At 36.1% G+C, this 22,732-nt stretch overlaps 1 protein-coding gene across 1 annotated transcript; it reads right to left on the bottom strand.

Moving 5' to 3' along the window:
• Positions 1–1,738: 1,738 nt before the first annotated feature.
• TRAPPC6B (trafficking protein particle complex subunit 6B) lies at positions 1,739–21,702 on the bottom strand. The gene is made up of 6 exons (XM_079120519.1): positions 21,296–21,702; positions 14,224–14,291; positions 12,892–13,009; positions 11,531–11,614; positions 3,692–3,785; positions 1,739–2,711 (listed from the first exon to the last, which is right to left on the bottom strand). Exons 1-6 carry the CDS (start codon positions 21,374–21,376, stop codon positions 2,680–2,682), a joined length of 477 nt encoding a protein of 158 aa, XP_078976645.1. The 5' UTR covers positions 21,377–21,702; the 3' UTR covers positions 1,739–2,679.
• Positions 21,703–22,732: the final 1,030 nt, after the last annotated feature.

Here is a 22,732-nt window from a genome sequence, read left to right as displayed (position 1 = left end):
TTTAATTGTCCTATACTATTTCTTGAATAACCTAACTCTTCCTTGTTTCTACTGAGAGGTTCTTTTGGGCTATAAATAATAAGATACACAACCAAAAGTGGATTGAACACCATAAGGAATCTGACATCTCACTTAACAAAAAGTTAATAGATAGAACAGTTTCAGAAATAAGAAGCCCTGAAATTCAATAAAATATCTGCATCCTGCTCAGTGTGATGATGGCTTTCATCCTCATACTTGTCATTTCATGGTCAGCAAAAGGCTGTTTGCTTAACTCCAAAAGCCTTCAACACATACCTTCACTGAGAAGCAGAAAAAGATACAGGGTGGGGGTTGAGGGAAAATCCTTATCCTATATCCTCAAACCCCCAGGCTCCAGTGCTGGGGATGGAACCCAAGGCCTCCTACGTGCTAGGCAAGCAGTACCTTATAACTACTTTTAAAAGTAACATTTCTCAAAAGTCCTTAATACTTCCCTCTTTTGTTTCATTAGCCAAGACTTCAATAAATAATCAAGATAAGCCAATTACTATATTTGGTTTAAAATCTAATCAACACACCTCTCTGTGACTAGGGAAGCAGCAGTATTTTCTACAGCACAAAGCAACCGTATAGAATTAACATCAAAACAAAAACGGTGATTGTCAGCAAGGGAGCTCTAGAAAAGGAAATAATTAATGGATAAGCTAATGAGAATGTCTAATAAGCCCAATGATTTTCATCATTCTCATACACATACTCCACATGTTCTATTTTAAAGTTCTCTCTTTTGTTCCATTTTGATATACTTCGATGTCACTTGCTGTAGTCATGTTTTAAAAGATCTTTGCCACTTGCTACTCCTTTATTACTGCTAAGCTTTACATTTTTATATTTGGCAGTGGTTTCCTGAATTTATGTATTTTTTAAAAATCTGAAAAATATTCTGTTCTTTCTAAAGTATCTGAGACTGAGAATTACTTTTTTTTTTGGGTGCTGGGAATCGAACCCAGGGCCTTGTGCTTGCAAGGCAAGCACTGAGAATTACTTTAATAAACTGAATTAGTCAGGTGCAATGGCACACACCTATAATCCCAGTCACTCAGGAGGCTGAAGCAGAGGATTCAACGTTTGAGGCCAGCTTCAGCAACTTATCAAGAACCTATCTCAAAATTAAAAATAAAAAGAGCTGAGTGGTAAAGCACCTCTGGATTCAATCCCCAGTACCAATGGCGGTGGTGGGGAGGTGTGGGCGGGCAGGGGAAGAGTTAAACATTTTTCTTTATAATATTGTACCCTTCTATGAAAGGAAAATGGTATACCTCTAACTTAACTGAATTTTCTATTTCACTCTTTTAATATAAATATTTGGTTCATTTTATTATAGGAGTCACACTTCTTTAATCTGCCAATTTTACACAGTGAAACATTCTGTTTGGCGAGTCACTCACTCTCCTGCAGAGTTCCCTATCAAATATATGCACAAGGGCTGGGGATATAGCTCAGTTGGGAGAGTGCTTGCCTCACATGCACAAGGCCCTGGGTTCAATCCCCAGCAATGCGCACGCACACACACGCACACACGCACACTCTCTCTCTCTCTCTCTCTCTCTCTCTCTCTCTCACACACACACACACACACACACACACAGTAATAATGAAATAGTAAACAAAATACAGTTTCACACACACACACACACACACACTCTCTCTCTCTCTCTCTCTCTCTCTCTCTCTCACACACACACAGTAATAATGAAATAGTAAACAAAATACAGTTTTAAAAATCAAAGTGCAGATAACCCAATATTCGAGTTCTAACAAAAGCTTAAGAGATATCTGCTTAAGATAGGTAATTTAAGTATGATAAAGTAATCAGCAGGGGTGCAAAGAGATAGGTTAGATGAGCACTGACCTCAACCCACAGAGAAGATGTGATCAATGAATGTTGGTATAACTAATTATCCTCCCCTCTGCTCCTACAGAAAGTCAGACTTTAATAGGAATGTGTATAAAAATTTTCTCCCAACATACCTAATATTCTTTGGCTTCAGAGTCACCAAATTCACATTTAAACTAATCTTTATTTCACTTTGACTACATTAATAGAGCTAGCAAGGACTAAAATCCATTTAAGTGAAATTAAGCTTCCAAGCTATTTAGACAGTCATATGTATTTATATATATATACATACACACACACACACACACCCATATACACACAATGTATATATGAAATCATGCATAAAAACTCTCAATAGAAATAAATTATAAGCAATAAAATAAAAATTAAGCTTTAGTGTTTGCTGTTTAAAAATAACTAAAATCATACTTTATCAAAGTTTTGTCATTCTTACACAAATGATTCTGATTGATGCACACTTTTCTTCATGCTAGTTCAACAAACCCTGAGTTTTGCTTTTCCACCTGTGGTTAAAAACATATCTCTAAGTAAACAAAAATGCTTGAAGAGTCCTATAGGTTCATGTCTAGTTATTTGAAATCAGGTTTTCATTTTGAATCGTTTCAATATAAAGTTTGTATCATAATAGAATGACCCCTTGTCTTAGTCTGTGAACAGATGAAACGGATCCTCCTATACAAACATCCAACAATGTATTTAAATCATATTACTCAAAATACTTTATACATGAATAATTTATCTCTTTACACTGTGGAAGCTTTGCATTTCAGTATGTTCTACAGCTTCTGTATCATCACCTGAAATTTGCCTAAAAAAGAAAACATAAAAATAATTCTTTGATTTTAAGTACAAGGAAAACAAGCTTATATGTACATAAACATTTTTTCTATTTAGGAAGCAGTTTTAATCAAGAAACTTGCTGTGTCAAACGTCTTTCACATTTCTCATAATATTCAAAATTCCATTTTTATTAGATGATTATCTGGTTCAGGAATGGGTACTTTTGTTCTTTTTGTAATTTCATTGCTAATTACCACTGTGAATAAAGGTAATACAATGAAGTTCAACTGAATTTTATTCTTGGCTGGTAGCTTTGATTATAAGATCTTTAGGAAGGAGTTTAACAAGAAGACTAGTTGATTTTACTTTATATAATATTCTAAACAACTATTTAAAAGATATTTTCAATGCTATAAGGAAAACTGCTCTTTAAAAGAACACTACAGTCAAGCATAGTGGCACATGGCTATAATCCCAGAAACTTGGGAAGCCTGAGGCAGAAGGATCGCAAATTTGAGACCAGCTTCAGCAACTTAGAAAGGCCCTGTCTTGAAATAAAAATTAAAAAGGGCTGGGAATGTAGTTCAATGGTAAAGTGCCTCAGTATCTAAAAATTAAAAAATAAAAGCACCATAGAGGCTTACGCAGGGGGCCCTCAGTGATACAGCACTTGCTTAGCAAGTTTAAGTAAGGCCCTGGATTAGATGCCCAGCCCTTCTAAAAGACAAACGAAAAACACTGCAGAAAAATTCCTTTAAAAGTTAAGAAATATTCCTTAAATTGTCTTAAAATTTTAGATGTTTCAAAGCAAATTTTCTTAAATCACTATTATTAATTCAAAAATCACTGAACATGAATATAGTATACTACATACTACCATATTAAATATTAAGTGGATAACACTAAAATGAAAATGTGTCAGCAGTTTAATATCCTGTAAGTTTTTAAAAAAGCCCTGAAAAAAAAAAAGACCTGAAAACATTAATAAGAAATTTACATTCAACTTACACGCAGGCATTGAAGACACTTCAGCTGTTACAATACTTTTTATCCCCAAGTTTGATAAGCCACCTCTGATTAAGCCACAAGTAAATGCTAGATACTAAAAGGAAAAATTGAAAAAAAAAAAAAAAAAAGTTTACTGAAATACTAAAGTTACTAAAAATATGACATTAGTTAAGTCATGCTACCAATAAGTCATTGATATTTAAAAATAAGGAGGTTGTCAACAGCCAGGCAGCTTGGTGCATGCCTGTAGTCTTTTAGGAGGCTAAGGTGGAAAGATCACTTGAGCACAGGAATTTTAAGCCTCAGCAACATAGTAAGATCCTGTCTAAGAAAATAAAACAAAACACACACACACACAAACACCCAAAGGTTGTAGAAAAACTTTTTAAGTTACTAAAAAATCTTATTGTGATAAGATGCCCTAGCTCCCTGGCAATTAAAGTGTATGAACATATGACTTAAGTTTGGCCAATTAGGTGCTCCAGTTCAGGACCCCAATCTACAATAAGGTAAAAATGATAGAAACATGTTATATTTCCTTCTGGGGACAGAGGTGATTTCCGTCTACTGTCTAGCTGCCCACAGGATTCTAAGTAGGCACTCCCAGTCATAGTGATTTGGGTCCTTTTCTGACTGCTTTGTTTCTTGCCTGTTTTCTGAGCCCTCCTAATTACTCCATAAAAAACAATATTTCAATTAATCAGAACTGTTTTCTATAATCTACAAACAAGAATCTGAACTTGTTCAAGACTTATTGCCTGTTGGGCACCATGGCACATGCCTGTTATCCCAGCAACTCAAGCAGCTGAAGCAGAAAGATTGAAAAGTTGAGGCCAACATCTGCAACTTAGCAAGACCTTGTCTCAGAATAATTATAAAAAAGGGCTGGGACCAGGCAGAGTGGCGCATGCCTGTAATCCCAGTTGCTCAGGAAACTGAGACAAGAGGATCATAAGTTCAAAGCTAGCCTCAGCAACTTAGCAAGACCCTGTCTGAAAACAAAAAATAAAATGGGGAATCACAGACTTTAGGACAGGAGTCCCCTGTTTCTCTCTTGCTAGCAAAGCAATAAATCATCTTTTTCCTTTTGCTCAAAACTGTATCCTCAATATTAGAATGGCATCTGGAAAAAGGACTGAGCTTTTGGCAATAAATTTGGCACTCCAGATGGGACCTGAGAACAGCCCTTGCTCCAGCTTTCTTGATCAGGCTTGGCCTTCAAGTGACTCTCACTTGAAGAGAATAAAAGATGAGAATAAAAGATGAATGGTGAGTTTATTGAGAACAGACTGCTGAAGAAATTTGGTGGTGGTGTGAGTTTGCCTCAGACGGAACCAGAGGAGCTGTTCCATGAAACTGTCTTGCCTGGTGTTTAAACTCAAAAATATGGTGAACAATGCAAAAAAATGAAAGGGCCAAGGAAAAAGCAGCCAGTATTTTGGCTTTTCAGTCTAAAGTCATCCAGGATTCAAAGAATGACAGGACCCCTCTCTGGGCCTTGTACCTCTGAAATAACTTAAATGTGAAACAGAGAATAAAACTAATGGATATGTGAACAGCAAGCCCTGTGGATGAAATGGGAGAAGGCAACATCAATTCTGTAACATTTTTTGTCTTGGACCAGCCCACAGGCAAGTACATGGCCACTTCTAGGTATGAAGTGCTACTTGTCTTGTATTTGCTTGACTTCATCACTGTAATAATGTCTATGAAAAAAAAGGAAAGGTTCAATCAAATTTTGTTACTATAATTTCTGAAACATTTTATTCTGATTTTGTTTCAACACCTTTGAAACACACACCTAACAAAAATACTCATGTACCTCTTTTTTCTCCAATAGACCTTTGGATTAATATCCATGAAATTCATGTGCCAATATTAGAAACACTCCAGCCACTTATTTTGTTTTCAACAGTGATTTTAAAAGGGTTTAAAGTGCCAAACTAATTTGTCTTAAGGATAATTTTAGAAATATGGATATCAAATAGAGTGGTAGGCTCTCTAGGAATCTGCCTCCTCTGCATCCCTCTTCTAATGAATTGTTACTTTCTTTACACATTGAGCTTTTAGACCTCACAGTTTTTTTAACTTACTAAGGCAGACCTTAACTGAGGCAAATTTCATAATATATTTTGATTAAGTTTGAATAATTAGTTTATACCATTTGTATTTTTAACCAAATGGTTTTTCATATACAAATAAAATGAATATTACAAAATATTCAGTTTTCTAAATTATCTCCAGTTTTGACTTGGTATCTAGAAATGTGTCAGTGAGCTTCAAATTTAGATTTTGGTTGGTAACTAGTTTTTCAAGTAATATTACTATATGAGACTATGGAGAATGTCCATATAAATATATAAATGAAGAATATTTACATTCTATAAAATAAATAAAATAAAAAAAAATTTAAAAAAAGAATCACATGATTATTTCAATCAATGCAGAAAAAGCATTTAATAAAATACAGCATCCCTTCATGCTCAAAACACTAGAAAAAATAGGGATAGTGGGATCATTCCTTAACATTGTAAAGGCCATCTGTGCTAAGCCTACGGCTAATATCATTCTAAATGGTGAAAAATTGAAAGCATTCCCCCTAAAAACTGGAACAAGGCAGGGATGCCCCCTTTCATCACTTCTATTCAATATCGTCCTTGAAACTCTAGCCAGAGCAATTAGACAGACCAAAGAAATTAAAGGGATACGAATAGGAAAAGAAGAACTCAAACTATCCCTATTTGCTGATGATATGATTATATACTTAGAGGAACCAGGAAATTCCACCAGAAAACTTTTAGAACTCATAAGTGAATTCAGTAAAGTAGCGGGATCAATGCACATAAATCTAATGCATTTTTATACATAAGTGATGAATCTTCAGAAAGAGAAATTAGGAAAACTACCCCATTCACAATAGCATCGAAAAAAATAAAATACTTGGGAATCAATCTCACAAAAGAGGTGAAAGACCTCTACAATGAGAACTATACAACACTAAAGAAAGAAATTAAAGAACACCTTAGAAGATGGAAAGATCTCCCATGTTCTTGGATAGGCAGAATTAATATTGTCAAAATGGCCATACTACCTAAAGTGCTATACAAATTCAATGCAATTCCAATTAAAATCCCAATGACGTACCTTACAGAAATAGAGCAAGCAATTATGAAATTCATCTGGAAGAATAAGAAACTCAGAATAGCTAAAGCAATCCTTAGCAGGAAGAGTGAAACAGGGGGTATTGCAATACCAGATCTTCAACTCTACTACAAAGCAATAGTAACAAAAACGGCATGGTATTGGTACCAAAATAGAAAGGTAGATCAATGGTACAGAATAGAGGACACAGACACAAACCCAAATAAATACAATTTTCTCATACTAGACAAAGGTGCCAAAAATATGCAATGGAGAAAAGATAGCCTCTTCAACAAATGGTGCTGGGAGAACTGGAAATCCATATGCAACAGAATGAAACTAAACCCATATCTCTCACCATGCACGAAACTAAACTCAAAATGGATTAAGGACCTTGGAATCAGACCAGAGACCCTGCAGATTATAGAAGAAAAAGTAGGTCCAGATCTTCAACATGTCGGCTTAGGACCAGACTTCCTTAACATGACTCCCATAACACAAGAAATAAAAGCAAGAATCAATAACTGGGATAGATTCAAACTAAAAAGCTTTCTCTCAGCAAAGGAAACTATCAGCAATGTGAAGAAAGAGCCTACAGAGTGGGAGAATATCTTTGCCAATCATACTTCAGATAGAGCACTAATCTCCAGAATCTATAAAGAACTCAAAAAACTCTACTCCAAGAATTCAAATAATCCAGTCGACAAATGGGCTAAGGAAATGAATAGACACTTCACAGAAGAAGATCTACAAGCAATCAACAAACATATGGAAAAATGTTCAACATCTCTAGTAATAAGAGAAATGCAAATCAAAACCACCCTAAGATTCCATCTCACCCCAATTAGAATGGCGATTATCAAGAATACAAGCAACAACAGGTGTTGGCAAGGATGTGGGGAAAAAGGTACACTCATACATTGCTGGTGGGGCTGCAAATTAGTGCAGCCACTCTGGAAAGCAGTGTGGAGATTCCTTAGAAAACTTGGAATGGAACCACCATTTGACCCAGCTATCCCACTTCTTGGCCTATACCCAAAGGACTTAAAATCAGCATACTACAGAGATACAGCCACATCAATGTTCACAGCTGCTCAATTCACAATAGCCAGATTGTGGAACCAACCTAGATGTCCTTCAATTGATGAATGGATAAAGAAACTGTGGTATATATATACAATGGAATATTACTCAGCCATAAAGAATGATAAAATTATGGCATCTGCAGGCAAATGGATGAAATTGGAGAATATCATGCTAAGTGAGATAAGCCAATCTCAAAAAACCAAAGGTCGAATGATATTGCTAATAAGTGGATGAGGACACATAATGGGGGGAGGGAAGGGTTAGTGTTAGGGTTAGAGTTAGGGTTAGGGAGGGGGGCAAGAATGGAGAAAGGAAGGACTGTATAGAGGAAAGAGGGGTGAGAGGGATGGGGGGAAGGGAAAAAATAACAGAATGAATCAAACAACATTACCCTATGTAAATTTATGATTACACAAATGGTATGCCTTTACGCCATGTACAAACAGAGAAACAACATGTATCCCATTTGTTTACAATAAAAAAAATATTAAAAAAAGAAAAATTAAATTAAATTAAATTAAATTAAAATAAAATAATAAAATAAATAAAATTAAAAAAATAAAATAAAATAAAATGGACTGGGGATGTGATTCAGTGGTTACATACCCCTGAGTTCAATTCCTACTACCAAAAAGAGAGAGGAAAAAAGAATACATTATAGCCTGTCAAGAGAAAAATGATCATCTTCAAAATATCAATAATGCATATGTTAAAACACCCTGTTATAAAGAAACAAAAAAGGAATGGAGTTGGTCTACAGAAGGGAAAGTCATGACAGGAATGGAGACTGAAAAATTAATAATCTAAGGAGTTTTTTATTATCTCCATTTTTTTGTACTACGTGATATTCAATACTATGTATCTACTACTAATAATAAAATGTTATAATTAATGCACACAAATAGGTATTAATAAGTAATTAAATGTGAGTCAACAAATTCTGAACTGGAAGAGACCTTATATTGCTTCTCATTGGTAGTGGCACATGCCTCTAATCCCAGCAACTCAGGAGATTGATGCAGGAAAATTTCAAATTTGAGGCCAGCCCTCAGCAACTTAGCAAAACTCTGTCCCAAATTAAAAATAAAAGGGCTGGAGATACAGTTCATGTCTGGGTTCAATTTCCAATACCACATGCACACGTGCATGCACACACACATATCCACATATCCACGCACAGAGAGAGAGAGAGAGAGAGAGGGGGGGGGGGATTGTTTATCCCTAGAGTTCTTAACCAGAAATCTATGAGGATCAGAAAAATTAAAATCATTCATACATATATATTTACTGGGAAAAGTGGTCCCAATAACCAGTGCTTGCCTACTATGTGCCAGGTCTGAATTCAGATCCCAGCACCACCCCACCAAAAAAAAAAAAAAAAAAAAAGAAAAAAAGAAAAGCACAGGTCTAGTGTGGTGGGGATACATGTTTATTAATCCCAGTTAATATGAAACTAAAACAAGAAGATTGCTAATTCAAAGCAAGACTGGGCAACTTAAAGGGACCCTGTCTCAAAATAAATTTTTTTTTAAAAAAGGAATGGAGATGTAGTTCATTGGCAGAGCACTTGCTTAGCAAGTACAAACCTCTGGGTGGAATCCCCAGTACCATTAAAAAAAAAAAAAAAAAAAAAAAAGGCCATAGAATCAAAATATTTAAAAATCACTGAACTATACAGCTATTTAGGAGGCTAAGGCAGGAGAATCATAAGTTTCAGGCCAGCCTGGAACTTAGTGAGACCCTGTCTTAAAATAAAAAATAAAGAGGTTGGTGGATGTACTCAGTAGTAGAATACTAACCTAATATGTGTAAGTCCCTGGGGTTCAATCCCTACCACCATAGCAAAAAAAAAAAAAAAGTCGTTACTCTTTTTACAATTAAAGAAATTAAGATCCCCGAAAGTTGGGGCTGGGATTGTAGCTCAGTGGTAGAGCGCTTGCCTGGCATGTGTGGGGTACTGAGATTACCTTTCAGCACCATATATAAATAAATGAATAAATAAAGGTCTATCAACATCTAAAAAAAAAATTTAAAAAAAAGATACCCCAAAATTAAGTGAGAACCAGAGATGATAATAATAAAAAAATGAAAACATTTACCACAAAAAATGTCATGAGAGCCTAAGTGACCTCAAAAATATAGACAATGAACAACTTAAATCAATGAAATAAAATTATGAAAAACAAGAATCACATCTATATCTTCGCCTACTCTGCTGACATTGCACAGCTATAATAATAATTATGATTTACTAAGTATATCATGTGCAAAGCACCATAATAAATACATTTTTTTTTTCTGAGATAGTCTTGCTATGTTGCATAGGCTGGCACTGAATTCCTGAGCAAAAGTAATCCTCCTGCCTCAGCCTCCCAAATTGTTGCAGTTATGTGTCAACAGTTATGTGTCGCCACACTCAGTCTCATGTTAAGTACTTAAAATACATCTAACTATTCAAGACAATCTTATAGCTACACTTATACTCATTTTATTAATGAGGAAACTAAGATCCTGGGGAGTTATATAACTTAGTCAATATCACAATCTATAAGTTATGTTGCTTAGCTTAAAATCTAAATTTGTTGATCCCAAGACAATGATCTTTCCACTATAACTATACTGCCTTTCTGTTCAATAATGTAGATCCAGACAAATTTTTGCAAATAAACAGCAGCCTATACTTGTCTAGATATTTTAATCACTTCAAAGGAACCCTTATACTAAAATTCATTAGCTTTCTTTAACACATTTACTTATTCACTGATTCCTACATAAGATTAAAAAAACAAAATCTACACAAAACCCAGAAACACAGATATACTTAACATAAAACATGCTGTCCTAGAAACAAATGTTTAGTATATGTTTTTTTATAACTTTCTTTTTTTTTTTTTTTTTTTTTTCCTTTTTTAAAATGTGGTGTTGAGGATCAAACCCAGGGCCTCACACTTGCTAGACAAGCACTCTACCACTGAGCCACAACCCCAACCCCAGGTCTATTACATGTTTTAATCTACTAGAGGAGATCATAAATATACTCTCAGGTGAATAATTTTGCACAGTTAATGTCTGTTTTGTAAGTCTGAAGTCTCTGTGCTGATGTGCCTATGCTTTTTCAAAGTATCATAAATCTATATTCACTGGCATTTAGTGGTAGTGTTTCTTTAATTGGTCACTATAGGCCTATTTAGCTACAGCTACTAGTACATGTAAGTTATTCAGGATGAACATATGCCTTCTATTTCATAAAAAGTGGCTTTAGCAAAAAAGGACAACTTGCCAGGTACAGTGGCCACACCCTTTATTCCCAGCAATTCAGGAGGCTGAAGCAAGTTTGAAGCCAGCCTCAGCAACTTAGTGGAGCCCTAAGCAACTTAGCAAGACCTATCTCAAAATAAAAAGGGTTGGGGATGTAGATCAGTGGCAGAAACTTCTCCCGGCCCCCCGCCAGCCCTGGGTTCAATCCTCAATGCCAAAAAAAAAAACAAGTACAATTTTCAAACTACTATTTTAAATTAAAGAGTTTGTTGTGATTTGCACTGTAATTTTTCCAATAAATCTACTTTTTTTTTTGTTTAGTAGAAAGTCCAAATATTCTATTGCATTAAATACCTTAGACGCATGCTCTAAGTACTGTTTTCCTGCAGACATCTGAGTAAGCAGACGAAATTTGTTGTCCTGAAGTACATAGATGCCCTATTTAAAAAATACAAAAAAGATTCAAAGTCAGTTTAGTTCATAGTCCTTAAAACCTATCTTATCCCTATAAAACAACTTTAAGAATATTTTAAGGCTGGGATTGTGGTTCAGTGGTAGAGCCTAGGACATGTGAGGCCCTGGGTTAGATCCTTAGCATCACATACAAAACTAAAAAATAATTAGTAAAAAACATAATAATAATAACTTGAGTTATTAAAATTCCCCTTTTCATTGGTCATATTTTCTTCAAATAAAGAAATTTCATAATGTTCAAGCTTAAGAGATTGAATTCAGTAGTTACAGCACTACTACTTACTAAAGATATCAATATGCTGAAAATACAAAGAGTGAGAGACACAGTCCCTAATAATTCAGAGTTGGGCTGGGAATGTGACTAAGTGGTAAAGCACTTGCATATCACATGTGAAGTCCTGGTTCTGGTCCCCAATACACAAAAGAAAAAAAAGAACTTAAGAGTCTTACATAGTCACTAGTACTCATCCACACAAAATTAATATATGTTGGCAAAGCACATCTAGAAAGTCAATAAATGGAGTCACTTCTTGTTGGCACTTCAATTCCAAACTAAGCTTGGGACTGTATGAAAACATGAATTCTACCGGTAGTATTAAATAAACTGTTTTCATTTTTTACACTTAGTCAAAATGCTAAATCCACCCTAAATATGCCTTTGAAGTTTTTAAAATAAAACTGTCTTGTTGTCTGAGATTTTTTGGTTTGTTTTTGTTTTGTAGTACTGGGGCTCAAACCGGGGCCTCATGCATGCTATACAAGTACTCTACCATGGAGCTACATCCCCAGCCTCCAAAATCAATGCATTTAAATGCATGTACTCTAATAATTGTGTAGTAACAAAATCTTTCAAAACAGAAAAAAGGACAGCAGCAATGAACAATGCAAGAGTTATTGAAGAGTTAAATGTGCTCTAAAAAATCAAACAATAGAAATTAAAGACATAAATGTGACATAATTTTGGCTTTGCATATTATCACTTGGTAATAACTAAGGACACAAATTCTAAAACCAGTATCATTCTGACTTTTGCTACATTTTAAGATTTAACATAACTTATGTAATAGGGGGGGGATACCTACAGTTACTGATAACTGCCACATTATCTTACTAATGACTTATTACAATAACATCAGAGAAACATTCCAAAATTGATAAATTATTTTTTAAAATAAGCAGAATTGATAAACAAGGGCATTTATATTAAAAAATTTAAAATAGCCCTTAGTTTATCTAAATACCTGATGATTTGTCCTTAGATTGTCGATTTGTTTCTTGAACACGGTGGTCCAAAAATCTTTACAAATGAACTTCATGATGTCTAACTCATCCTTGAACCTTGCAGTATCTTTCGTAAACCTAAAAAGATCAACTAGAAGTAATACAATATTTTTCTTCCAAACAAAGTAAAGGGGGCCAAACATATTTTTTCTCACTTTTCCCAAAAGTGGCAAACTATGAACTAAATTCCAAATGCCACAACAGCACTGAACATTTATTGGAAGTCATAAAGTGTTAAACACCAAGTAAAATAGATTCAATCATAAAGGATTCACATCTGTTATATAATTATGGGGCCTAACAGTATATTAGTTATTAGTCTAATAGTATAGCCAAAATTAAGTACAATCAGCCTAGCAATAAAAACAACAATAACAACAAAAAAGACTGGGCGTAATAATAGCATTGTTATATAAGATATAATCAGAGTTCAACTATCTGCAGGGAATGAATGGTGACACATGCCTGTAATCCCAGGTGGAGGCAGAAGGATAACAAGTTTGAGGCCAATGTGGAAAACTTAGCAAGATCCTGTCTCAAAAAAATAAAAAGGGTTTGATGTGTAACTCAGCGGTAGAGCTCCACTGGGTTTAATCTCCAATACTATTTTAAAAAGAAAAGAAAAAAATTCAACTATGCTGATACTGAGACTTAAAAAAAAAAAAAAATCTATAAACTGGAAGATTATTACATGTATAAACAAAGACTCAAGGCATTTCCATGCCTACACATTTAAACAAAATTCCATTCAGATCCAAAAAAAAAAAAAAAAAAAAAAACCCTACTAGACCTTAAGTAAAAAATGCAATGAGATTTTTAAGCAGTTATTTCAAAATACCAATATTTCAGGAAAAATATTTAAATGTGAAATGTTATTCTTGAGAGGCTGGGGATGTAACTCAGTGGGACAGTGCTTGCCTCGCATGTGTGAGGCACTGGATTCAATTCTCGGCACCACATATAAACAAATAAAGTAAAGGTCCACTGACAACTAAAAACATTTTTTTAGAAATGTTTCTTGAATTATTAAGACTTAAAATTTGAATAACCAAGTTAATCTAGCACTGGACCTTGTAAGAATTTTGCTTTGGTGCTGGGGATTGAATCCAATGACCTGTACGTGCTTAGCACATTCTCTACTACTACCTCAGCTCCTTAAAAAGAAAAATTTAATCTTTGAATTAAAGAACAGAGAAAAATTAAAATATCTCAAATTTTATGCAATCTTTTTAAATGGACTATCATTATTCATAACCTACCTGAAAGAAAATTTTCAAATCCATACTGCTCACCTTTCTATCAATCCTTGTCCCACTCGAAACCCCATGTTTTCCAGCTTAGTAATACAACGTCCATTTTCCTGTTTTGAAAAACAACAGTTATGAACACCTTTAGTTTTTTTGTTTGTTTGCTTGTTTGGTACCAGGGATTTAACCCAGGGGCACTTAACCAGAGTCACATTCCCAGTTCTTTTTAATTATGAGACAGGGGCCTTGGTAAGTTGCTGAGGCTGGCTTTAAATTTTTGATCCTCTTGCCTTGGCCTCCCAAACAGCTGAGACTACATGAAAGCACCACCACGCCCAGCTATGAATACTTTTAGAATACCAAGATGTTTGTATTCAAAAATTTAAAAAATTACTAAAAACATGATAATGTAGATTCATAGAAATCCTACAAATACAAAAATACAGGAGTTTTTAATTTCAACTACATTTAACTATATGAAAATTCCCATACTATAAAAATGTACTATATGTATATAGTATTCCCATACTATAACTATATGAAAATTCCCATACTATAAAAATGTAAGTAATATGGAAAAGTTTGATGCAAAGTAATTCACGTGTATGCCCCAGAAAATTCACAGCACGGAAAGAATGTTACAAAAGTAGTAAATTTAGCCAGGTGCAGTGGTGCACACCTGTAATTCCACTGACTCAGAAGGCTGAAGCAGGAGGATCACAAGTTCAAACCCCCCCCTCCCTGCAACCCCAGCAACGACTTAGCATCCCTGGGTTCAATCCCCAGTATTGGGAGGCAAAACTGAGGTGAAATAATTCTACAAGTAATTTTTAAGCTCTAGTTCACAATAGTTTTTTTTTTTTTTTTTGGTATATTGATAAAAATTTTCCATTTTGAAGTCTATTGGATCATGTGTGAACTGAAGTGTGTTATTGTTTGCATATGGCGTAAATGTGTCCCCTGAAGGTTCCTGTGTTGAAATTTAATTCCCATTTTGAGATATTAACAAAGTAAGGGCTGGCAGTATGGTTCCATATGGTTCCAGTATGGTTTTCAGTGACAAGGATTGGGATCAATCCTTATCACTGAAAAAAACAACAAAATGTTATCCCAGGTATTTTCAGAGGCTAAGGCAGGTGGTTCAAGAATTCAAGGTCAGGCTATGCATCACAGTGAGACCCTCTACCACCAGGGCAGAAACTTAATGCAACTATGGTATTCAGAGGTTAACAATTAGGATTAAAGTCATAAGGTTAGAGTTCCCATGACTGAATACTGGTAGCTTCATAATAGTAAGGGACACAGAACTCAGGAAGATAAGGATAATTCCCCCTCACCATAAAATCTGTAAGAACAGGTTCCAATTAGAACCGGTCAGCATGGGACAAAGTGACCTAGAGTTGTCATGGCAATGGGGCTTGAAAGTCTGATATCATTTTGCTATCAAAGTTGAGAGGTGGACCTGGGTGGGACTCTGGAAACTTCTCTGGGACTACCAGAATGTTCTTTTTCCCCCTTTCCTATCTGTTCTAATAAACTCAAGCCTGTCACTCTGAGTGACATGTCTAAAATCTTTCTGACTTGATCACAAGAATTGGGATTTTAAAGGTGTTGTCTTCATACTGCCTCAGTTTCCCAGAAAGCCCCAGCCCTATAACAAAAGGAGAGAGGATGACACCAAAAGATACACAGGTGTTCTTCCTCTCATTGTATGATACCATGTGCTACTATGGGACTCTTAAAAGGAAAACACCATCATCAGATGCAACCCTATGGTCCTGGGCCAGAACCATGAGTTAAAATTAACCTTTCTTTAAAAAAAAAACTACTTACCCATTCTGTGGTAATGTGTTATTAGCAACAGGAAACAGACTAATATAAACGTATTTCTCAGTAGGCAAGGAAGTTTTATTTTTATATAGTTTTGTAATTGTGTAAACGGCCTTTGGTATTTGTTATGACTTTCCTACTAGTCTTACATAGCAGGTACCAATTATCATTTACTGATTTTATCTATTGCACCCTTCTAAGAAAGAAATACCAGTTTGTATCTTCTTGCAAAGCCTAAATAAAGAACTAGTTCAGATTGTTATGGTTGGGAATATTAGCTGATACTCCGACTCCCCTCTACTCTAGAACATATTCTTATAAGATCTCACTTGTATAGTAAGCATTTTTGTTCATTTTGGTAGTGACTATGCTCCTAACTCCACATGATAGCTACAATGAAGTAGTAAACTACAAAAGAACTTGTTCCTCTACTACATTTTGCAGTGACTACTCTTACCCAGTTCTTTCAAATCAGGCAACTTCCTCATATCAGGAAGATTTAGGGTGTTTCCTGCTATAGCTAAATGTAATCTCACTGTTTTATTTTCAGTATGTTTGATTATGTGATGAAAAGCAATAAGCATTTTTCTAAAACAAAGGTCAATATATTTCTTACAAATATATTATGGTTTCAAACAGTTTATATACTATCAAATGTTACTGTCTTTTTTGTGTATTGCCAAGATCTATTAAAATGTGCTTTCATGCAGGGCATGGTAGTGTGTGCCTGTAATCTCAGTTACTCCTCAGAAGTCTGAGTAGGAGAATTACTTGAGCCCAGAAGGTGGGAGGCAACCGGGGCAACAAAATAAGACCCCATCTCAAACAAACAAACAAAAAAGAAAGAAAAAGAAAAAAATCCCCTTTCAAGTAAAAAAATAAAATATTGGCTAAAATGTTAATACTTTACTTTTCTTTTTTTTCTTTTTTTAGTACTAGGAATTGATCCCAGGGTGCTTTTCCACTAAGTTACAACTCCAGCCCCACTTTTTATTTTTTGAGACAGTCTTACTAAATTGCTGAGGTTGACCTCATACTTTTGATCCTCCTCTCAGTCTCCCAAATCACTGGGAGTACAGCGGCTCACCACCACACCCAGGTAAAATCCTTACATTTTTGTAGCACTATTTTTAATAGGCAATAAGATAAACAGGGAACTATTGATAATTACTTTTCAGACATGCCAAAAAACCTCTCCCTAGAAGTTTTTGTTTTTCTGCTTTCGTAAGTTATAAAACATGGTATCACCTTTGACTTTTTTCTCATCAGTCCTTCCCTTTGTGCTATCTATTGTGCCTTGCTTCAAAATATTTCCTTCAGTTTTCCAGGTTTCCTATTTCTCAGTGTGTTTCAGTAGATGACCATCCTATGACTTGAAACATGCAATTGCCCTTTGTTTTTCCTTTGACAGTCTTGTCTGAACTTCAGGTTTTAAATAGCACCTCTATGCTGAACACTTCCAGAGACCCACAAAGTCTTTTATACAAAGCAGGTGTCATCTACCTCTTTGGTTTTAACTACTCTTCTTCAAACTAACTCAGTCTAGTTACATGCTGGGGCTTTTGCATGGGCGACTCTTCCTCCATATATCACATGAGCAACTCCCTCACTTCTTACAGATCTTTGCTCGGACAATATGGTCCATTTTAACATCTTCTTTAAAATTAAACATCATCCCCTTTCAGCAACTTTCCCATCAGTGATTTTCAATGTGTTCCCTAACCAACATCATCGCCAGATAGAAACTTAAAATGTGAATTCATTAGTCACACCCTCACTGGAAATTCTAGTGTGCTGACAGTAATTTGTGGTTTTGTTTTGGTTTGTGGCACTGGGATTGAATTCAGGGCCTCATATACTCAGCAACTGGGTAGATACAGCTCAGTGACAGCACCTACCAAGAACAAATTAAACTAAGTACTTAATTTGTCTCCACAGAACTTCTTCCACCATTTAACATACTTATTTTATTTCAATTTTATGTGCTGGGGATTGAGACAAGGGACACTACCACTGAGTTACACCTCTAGTCCTTTTTAATTTTGAGACAGGGTGTTGCTGACGCTGGCCTCCACTGCCCATGTCACCTTATCCCCCTCTGCTACAATACAGCCCCAAGAAGGTTCACCAGTAGGCACCCAATATTTAAGAAAAATTAAACCTCAGAATATTTGAGCAACCTTTTTAATTCATTCTACATAAATTTGGACATAACCAATTATTCAACTTTTAGAGATTTAATTCCTCATTAAACATTGTTTAAAAATCTTGATTTGGAGAGTAAGAACACTGGTTCTGAACTTAACGAAAGCTTACTTTACTTTCCTGAAAGATTATGAAACTTCATGTCACTTAAATTTTTTTATAATAAAAAATATAAAAAACATAATTCTGTTATTCAGAAATGGTTTATTCTAAAAAGTTATTAAAAATCATTTCTGGGTACTTTTTATTTTTACTTTTTTTTAACAAAAAAATTTCAGCATACTCAAAGTAGAGACATTGATACAATGAACCTTCATATACCCAGATTCCAATATGGAATGTAATTATCAAGATTGTCATATGCCTGTTTTTTTAAAAATTTTTTTGTAGTTGTAGATGGAAAACATGCCTTTATTTTATTTGTTTATATTTGTATGCGATGCTAAGGATGGAACCCAGTGCCTCACACATGCTAGGCAAGCACTCCGCCACTGAGCTCCAGGCCCTGGCAGCCCCCGTATACCTGTTTTTAAATCATTTTTGCTATTTGTTCGTTCATGTTCCCCTGCCATAAACATATTACAATAGGAAAAGAAAAATTATTTTTTAATGACTCAAAACTATGGATTTCCTTTCTCTTTAAAGATAAACACACCATTTGTTGTTGTTGTTGTTTTTGTTTTGTTGTTTTTGCAGTACTGAAGACTGAACCCAGGGTCTCATGCATGCTGGGCAGGCACTCTACCACTCAGCTATATCCCATTCCTATAAGCATATCTCTTATAATGAGCACTCAGGAACAGAACACCTCTGTTCACTTTATTTTGGCTTAATTGAATAGAAAAAAAAGAGGACTAAAAAAGATTTTCTTGAGCAAGACTTGGAAGAGGGAAGATAAGGAGAGGAGAAGAAAGGGGGGAAATTTTTATGATAAAAGAAAAGGAGTCGCCAGGCATGGTGGCACACACCTGTAATCCCAGCGGCTTGCAAGGCTGAGGCAGGATGATAGTGAGTTCAAAGCAAGCCTCAGCAAAAGCAAGTCGCTAAACAACTCAGTGAGACTCTGTCTCTAAATAAAATACAAAATAGGGCTGGGGATGTGGCTCAGTGGTTGAGTGCCCCTGAGTTCAATCCCCCGTACCAAAAAAATAAATAAATAAATAAATGAGAGAGAAAAGGAATGTATTTCTACTTGTTCTTTGAGGGAAAGGGTAAACAGCAAACATTGATGCACTGATGATCAAGAGAAAAATCTGTAACTTGGAAAAATGAAAGGTCTGAATAAGAATAGAATTTGCTTCATTTTCAATACTCCTCCTTAATATGTCTTCCTAATGATATTTTTAAATCTATCTTGCCCATTCTTGTAGTTTACAAACTGGCAGCACCTTTTCTTAGAAGTTCTACAAGTATTAAAAAAAAAAAAAAAAAAGAAGTTCTACAAGTACCTCAAAAATGAAACCTAGCCCAAGGAGGTGGTGGCACACCTGTAATTCCAGCAACTCAGAAGGCTTCAAGGAAGGAGGATTTCAAGTTCCAGGCCAGTCTGGGCAATTAAGACACTGTCTCAAAATTTAAACAGTAGCTCAGCAGTAGAGTGACTTGCCCAGCATATATAAAAGTCCTGGGTTCAATCTCCAATATCATGGGGGGAGGGGGTAAAATTTATTATTTTCACCTGCTTATCGCTTCTCCTTTATTCCCTTTCCTGGTTAACAGCATAACCATCCAGCTTCTCAGGCTAAAAACCAAGGCAAAATTTTCAATTTCCATTCTCATACTTAACCAAGGCCTAAAGACTCTATCTCCTGTCTTGCAAACCTCTTCTCTCCCATTCCTGTCTTAATTCAGATCTTCTTAACCTCCTGCAATCATATATTTTCTCACTACAAGGATTTTTCTTCTCTGGCCCAAATACCAGATTATCCTCCTAAAATGTAAATGGACAACATCATTCCCTACCCAAAATCTTACAGTGAGATCAAAATTCTTAAATCACACAAGGCTCTAACTTAAGCTCTCCTTCACTTGCCACCCATTTAATCTAGCCATGCCTAGAATGCTTTTCCTACTCCACCCCTTTATCAAAAGCATTAAACAAAGGGTTCCCGTGCTAGGTGTGTAGCTCAGTGGTAGAGCACTTGTCTACCATGGATGAGGCCCTGGGGTTCCAGACTCAGCATCAAAAAAAAAAAAAAAAAGAGAGAGAGAGAAGAAAGGAGGGACTACCAACTTGAACATGACTTTGGAATATCTCATTTCTAAAATCCGTTACAACTTCGCGATTCTACACCTAATTACCATCCAATGATTAATTAATTATACATTAAAGTCCCTATTCCTCAAGGACTGTGAGGCAGAGGTTTCTATCTTATCTATCTAGCAGTATCTGGCCCACAAAGCCAGACACTAAATGTTTCCGAAATTATCAATGAGCAAATGAGAACTCCCACACATTATAAGTAATCTCCACAAGGACGGGAGCATTATTTCACTCACCATTACATCCCCAGGCCCTAAAACCAACTCCAAAATAAAGGGGGGAAAATAAATAATTTTTATTTATTAAAATGGTTTCCTAATTACTGTTCACATCTGCAAACTTTGCTTTGACTTCAAACCTTATTAGCCTTCTGTCCTCAAGCTGCATAGAGTGGTACTGAAGATTACCGATGGGGAAAGAGGTAGGGGATTCTCAACCAAGGGACTGGGCTGTTCGGTGGATGGCTTGTTAAGTGCTGTAAACGCCAGCAAAATTAAGCAGGATGCCAAAATCAGCTCTACGGTTATCCTACTGTAAATCCTAATAGGAACGACAAGGAAAGAAAATCTGTGGCCCACATGAATAAGTTCGGAGACACAAAAATCAAATAGAAGATATAAAAGAAAAAGGGAGAAACGATCAAGTACCAAAGGAGACAGCCTACGGGTTCTAGGGTTTGGGACACGTGGAGGTGGGGGCTCGTTTTGTCTACACCTCGGGAGGCGTGGGGTGGAGATGGGACGGGGGTTAAAGAAAAGCACTGAGGGGAAACAAGGAGTGTCACTGCAAAGGACCTCAAGGGCGTGAGGCAGCACTCACCACCTCCCCCTGCTCCGCGGACTTGTACACTCCTGACACCATCTCGTTATGGAGAAGCAAAAACAACGCCTCGTCCGCCATTTCCTGCTTATTCTTCCGAGCGCCGGGTTTCTGCTCCGATTTGGGCCGGTACCAGGGGTTCCAGCTAGAGCCTGAACAACTTGGTCTGCGCCGCGCTCCGTCAGGCTCGGTTCCCCGTTGCTAGGAGACCGGGGAGTGAACTGGCTTCCCAAAGGTTGATACTGGAGGAAGCCGAGTACCTAGGAGAGCCCACCCCGATACCCCAAGCACTAGGGTCGAGCGAGAGAATCAGACCACAGCCCGAAACAAACCAAAACCGCGGAGACCCGATCCCGTCCCAGGACAGGGGGCAAAGAACCCACTTCCGGTCACCTCTACCCCGGCATTCCGCCAACTCTATGATCACGGAGTTCCTTTCCCAGGCCCCGGGTGAAACTCCGGCGCCCAGATGGGAAGAAGGTTCCTCCCCCTTTGACAGGGCGGTGTTGGGCCGGTAAGGGTGGAGGGTAAAGTAAGATTTAAGGAGCTCCGTGAGCTAAACCCTGGGTTAAAGCCCCAGTACCGCGAAAAGAAAAAAAAAAAAAGGAAGCTCCGGTTGCCATCTCCGTAGTAATTTGCTATAAAATACAATTTGACAAGAATTTTTATTGACTTCATCAACTCTTCCATTTCCTGTCATATGTTCTTTAATATGAAAGGTTATAAAGAGTGAATAAATCGGTTTTCAGGCTGCAAATGTTAGAGTCATTGAGAAGTTACCCCAATTCACATTAGAATAAGCCCAGGGATGCAAGATTTAAAGCCATTTTGGTCACCAGAAACTTTACTGGTTGTAGGTGCAAAGGAAGAGGACAAGAAGAGGTGAGGATATAAGCAAAAGATAAGATATACTTGAACAAGAAAATATAAACTAATCAGAGAATTAGGTAAATGAGAAAGTGCTAAATAATTTGGAAAAGTTGTCACTGAGATGGAGCTCCTAAGAATCTATGACAGATGTGAGACTTAACTCCAAATATACATACTACATAATATTACTTTTATTTATTCATTTTTGTAGTGCTAGGGATTGAACTCAGAGCCTTACACATATAGGCAAGTGTCTACTACTGAGCTGCAACCACAGCCCCAATATTACATTTTAAATTTGGCAAACTCTGGCTTAAACATATTGTTTGGCCTGTGATAGTTCTTTTCTTCCTAAACATAAAATGAATTTTTCTTTGAAGCATATTCACTGCTTCCCCCAAATTAACATACAATTTTTTTCTAATTGTTACCAGTGACCTCCTACCTCTTCAAACTCTTTCATAGAAATTTAAGATGATGTTCCTTAATTGTAATTGTTTTTTTACACGTCTCTTCTAATATTTGAATCAGTTTATATCACTTATCACATAAATCAAGCATAAAATT

This window comes from Sciurus vulgaris (assembly GCF_902686455.1).
Source record: "Sciurus vulgaris genome assembly, chromosome: 2".
NCBI classification, from domain to species: Eukaryota; Metazoa; Chordata; class Mammalia; order Rodentia; family Sciuridae; genus Sciurus; species Sciurus vulgaris.
This window is presented reverse-complemented; position numbering and strand designations above follow the sequence as displayed.